Raw genomic sequence first — 4,562 nt, 5'->3', positions numbered from 1 at the left:
TGTGTGTGTGTGTGTGTGTGTGAGATAGTTAGTTCAAAATTCTTAGAAGTGGGCTAAAAAGCTCTCTGTGAGGACATTCAGGGACTCCTCATTTGGAAAAAAACGTATGTATTCATATATGAAGTAAAAGTATTTTTCTTATGCTAACACTGTGCCCAAACCAAACACAATACAGCATTTTCAGTTTCCAAATGACAAGTGATCTGTCTGTTCACACATGAAGCTGGTTATGAAGAGGTTGCATCTGGTTATGAAACAGTATAAAAATGCAAAGGGGGTGGGTAGCATGGAGTAATTATAATATGCATTATATAAAACCAGTAGAGTTCTATGGTATGCCCTCATTTAGATGCCAAGTAAGTGTATGTGTGTGTATGTGTGTGTGTGTGTGTGTAGTACACAGGGTTTCCGTGGGTCCTTAAAAAGTCTTAAATCTGATTTTAAAAATCCTGCAGATACCCTGTCTAGAGTAGTAAAGTTCAGCAGAGCTCCATATTGTAGCATATTGTAGCACCATTTCTCCCCCTAAGGCACAGGCTCTCATCCAGCAAGAAATTTGAGTTTGTTCTAGATTTCTTCACATCCAATCCCTCTCGCTCCTGTTCCTGTCAACCTTTTACTTTTTCTGCCTGTGTGATACCAAGACCAACTATACAATGCATTCACACTTCCTCTTAACATCAGACACTTCCATTTAACATTATTGTCCTTCATAGAACAAGTATAAATAGTTTCTTGACAGATAACATAAATATGAACATTAAGTCAGCAAGAAATTAAAATTTGCCCTTCCTATTTTCTAAATGCATGTTATGGATGTTATTGTAAATGATTATTCCACATGTTTCATTATTTATTTCTTTTTTAATTTCACCTTATAATTTTTTTAATCAAATTGTCATAACTCGATCTTTGAAATTACAGACTTCTCTCTGGTGACAAATGTCAGACTTCTCCACTTATTTTAGTCTGCATAAACCACTTTTTTCTTACAATAGACAAACTCTCATTCAAATCTGCCTCCATCCAATCAACAACTCATGAATAGAACCAAGTCCCGTCCTTCATTTTTTTTTATTTTTCAATAATTTGTTTCAATTGGATAAAAAGTTCTGTTCCATCTATTTTAGGTCTAATTTTATATACAGTGGGAAATATAAAAGCTTGAGACTGCACTGGAAATTTGAGGGGTTTTTCCCATTTAAACTTGGATATAAATATGTTTTAAGATTTTGAGAAATGTATTATTATTATTATTATTATTAAATATAATATTTCTAGGTCACTGATCAAATATGCACATTTAAAACACTGACTGCGTGAAGTATGAATATTCCATATAATTTGTCCATATAGTTGCTAGAAAAATGTTGTTTAAAATCCTTTTCTGTCTCTCTCTCAGACTCTAGATGGGGGTCTGAATGTCATTCAGCTGGAGACCGCAGTGGGTGCTGCCATCAAGTGCTTTGAAAATGCCTTGGGCATCAACGTGCCTCGCAGCCGCTTCCTGCCTGTCAAAACCACATCTGACCTCCTACTGGTTATGTCCAACCTGTACAGCCTGGAGGCAGGGTGTCTGACCATGAGCGAGAGGCGCGAGTTTCCCACAACTCCTCACGTCAAACTGGGCAGCTCCTTCACCAAGGTACCGCACCTAATGAAGCATTCACAACAAATGATTCGTTCAAATCGCATGGTGTTCCTCTCACACTGCAGTGTGTAGGCATGATCTCACTAGTGTTTCAAGACAATCAAATCTGCCAGACAGAAACCCACTAAGATTTAAAAAAAAAAATAAAAATGAGGACATCCTCGTGATTACAGCTTTTGGATTCTCTAAAGAAAAATCTCTCTCAACAGATGGGTAATATACAGTCTAATACTTAAGAAGCCTTGATCCAGTTTCCTTTTTTGTCTTTCAGGTTCAGGAATATCTCACACGATTCGAGAGCATTCCAGACATGCTAGAGTTGGATCACTTGACAGTGTCTGGTGACGTCACCTTCGGAAAGCACGTCTCTCTAAAGGTAAGACCAAGGAACATCTGAAAAAAAAAAACAGATTCCCCAATCAGACGTTTTTGCAGGGTGTTGTACAGTCTGATTATTCCTGTCTTCGCAGGGAACCGTCATCATCATAGCCAACCATGGAGACCGAATCGACATTCCGGCCGGCTCTATGTTGGAAAATAAAATAGTGTCCGGAAACCTTCGGATCCTGGACCACTGACGCCTTTGCGTCGTGTGACCTGGATGCAGAATCACATGACCGACCAACACCTGTCACTGTCCTCATCATCATAACCAACCACAGAGACACAATCAACATTCTGGCTAGTTCCATGAGGGGAAATAAAAGTGTCTGGGAACTTGCAGATCCTAGAGCACCAACACCTCTGTGTCATGTGACCTGGATGCCTAATCACATGACCGACCCACACCTACCACTCTCAGAGCCTCCATCAGTGGTGCTGATCTCAGCACACAGCGCCACAAACACCTTACAACTTCCACGCCATTCCTGAGACATTTATTTTTGTAGTAGTTTGTGTATTTTTTTGTTTTAGTTTTCTGTCCTTTAGTGGTCCTCATATTTTATGTGTGTAACACAAATCTCATCATTGTGTTTAGTTTTAGTTTTTTACTCTGAGAATGCAGTATTTCTCTCATTGTATCTATGGCATCACAAACTGACCCTTCGGGGACAGCATCCTCTACTTGCTCGAAAATGTGAAAGAAAGAGTGCAAAGCAATAAGCATTCTGCAACAGTGAAGTCTGACCGTTCTGTCTTTGTGTTCTAGAACCTGTTCTAGATCCTGAACATTCTGTGGAACTAAATAAAGTGCAATATGGAACAGATCAATAGCAGTTCACATGTCTTCATTTCTGCTCAAGTGGATTTCACAGAAGTTCACTGGAAATTAAACACACCTGCTTGTTATCTACAGGAGAATCAGAAAGCGAGGGAACAAGCATGTGCACAAGGAAGGGAAAGAAAGTAAAGAGCGTCTACTATTGCAGAAGTGTATGAAGGCTGTATACAAGGTCTTCCAGACTCACTGGAATCAGGAGGTTATTGTGTTCCACTGGTCTGTTAATGTGAAAGCAGCCAAGCATTAAGCTCGCTGTTAATAACCTGCATACAAAGCAGGACTAGGGGACATGTTTGACATCTAAATGTTTGACTTTTTTTTTTTTTTTTACATTATTGGAATTGAAACTATGAACTGATAAGAATTGGAATTGATGAGCAGAATCGGAATCGATAAAATTCAAATGATACCCAACCCTAAGCAGGACACACGCACACAATGGTGATTTAAGATCAAAGAGGTCCTGAGAATGTTGTCACAGCCCGACAATCAGCTCCTGCTCTGACAAAATGTGAAACTATATACTGTACAAACGACATGGCGAAAAGTATGTGGCCACCAGGGATGCACTTGTATTAATCACAATAATTAAATTCTGTACTACTTTGTCTAAATAAATTTAAATTAAATCACTAAAAATAACACTTAATTATTTTAAAAGCTACAAGTGAATTTAGGCAACATTATAATGTATAATATGAAAAACTGGTATTTTAAGATTTGCTAAAGATTCCATTTAACAGTGTTATTCATTTACTGGTGTTTTTAAAAATCAACTTTAAGTGAGTGTTAGATGACGACAGTAATCTAAATGTAGTAAAAATAAGGAAATGAGCATGCACAATTAAATAACCAACATTGTACAAATACTGATAAATGAAGAATCTGTAATATTCATCTGTATTATCAGCATTCTCGATGGATCTTCTACTCCAGACTACAGTGTGTTGGAATGAAAACAGTTCATGTCACAAATCCTTTTCTTATTTTGCACCATAACGGAACCACATGGGGATGAAATGTTTTTTTGGCAAACACTGTAATAGTGTCACAAGATGAACAAGCAAAAACAGGAAATAGGTCTGACACATCCTCCTCTGATGTGCTGACAACAACTGCTTTCCAGAGTCTGGTGGTAGTTATTAGTAGTTCGTAGGGGTCTAACCAGAAAAAAACTTGAATCATTTGCACTTGAATGCACGAGGCAAATTTGCTCGTTTAGTAGCACAAAATTTACTTCTTAAAATCAAATAGCCTCTATTCTTTAGAGGTGTGAATATTATGTAAAGGGTAATGATTCAATTACAAAACAATTTTCTATGCATCACAATGCATCTTGTCCTTTAGGTCTTTTATCAATACACACTAGGGTGTTTCAGTAGTCATTACTATTACTAGTTAAATACATCAATTCTCAGTTTCCGTAATATAGATGACAGATGCTGCTGAACATTTAACTACTATTTATTTACAAAATTGAACCATAAAATGTACTTTGCAAATTGCAAATTAATAATAATGTACAAGTAATTTAATCAACTAATTAAATATAGCTTCAAAACATCCAAGTAAAAAGTAAATGACAAAAAACAATACAATATAAGCAATAAACAAACTATCTAAAGAGTATCTAAACATTTTCCGGACAAGAGCAATGAGTGATTTTTCACTTTTTGCATCACACTTTGT

At 37.0% G+C, this 4,562-nt stretch overlaps 1 protein-coding gene across 3 annotated transcripts in view; it reads left to right on the top strand.

Annotated features, from left to right (window-relative positions):
• LOC107654902 (UTP--glucose-1-phosphate uridylyltransferase) overlaps nt 1-2,859 on the top strand; it is a 34,289-nt gene extending 31,430 nt beyond the window's left edge. For all 3 annotated transcript variants that reach the window (XM_016442218.1, XM_016442217.1, XM_016442216.1), the window contains 3 exons: nt 1,403-1,645; nt 1,923-2,027; nt 2,122-2,859. In XM_016442218.1, coding sequence (XP_016297704.1) covers nt 1,403-1,645; nt 1,923-2,027; nt 2,122-2,229 — 456 coding nt within the window. In that variant the 3' untranslated portion in view covers nt 2,230-2,859. The remainder of the gene's footprint in view (nt 1-1,402; nt 1,646-1,922; nt 2,028-2,121) is intronic.
• The last annotated feature ends 1,703 nt before the right edge of the window (nt 2,860-4,562 follow it).

The sequence above is a fragment of the Sinocyclocheilus anshuiensis genome, unplaced genomic scaffold (assembly GCF_001515605.1).
Source record: "Sinocyclocheilus anshuiensis isolate Anshui unplaced genomic scaffold, SAMN03320099.WGS_v1.1 scaffold335, whole genome shotgun sequence".
In the NCBI taxonomy this organism is placed as follows: domain Eukaryota; kingdom Metazoa; phylum Chordata; class Actinopteri; order Cypriniformes; family Cyprinidae; genus Sinocyclocheilus; species Sinocyclocheilus anshuiensis.
The sequence above is the reverse complement of the archived record's forward strand: the minus strand, read 5'-3'. Positions and strand labels throughout refer to the sequence as shown.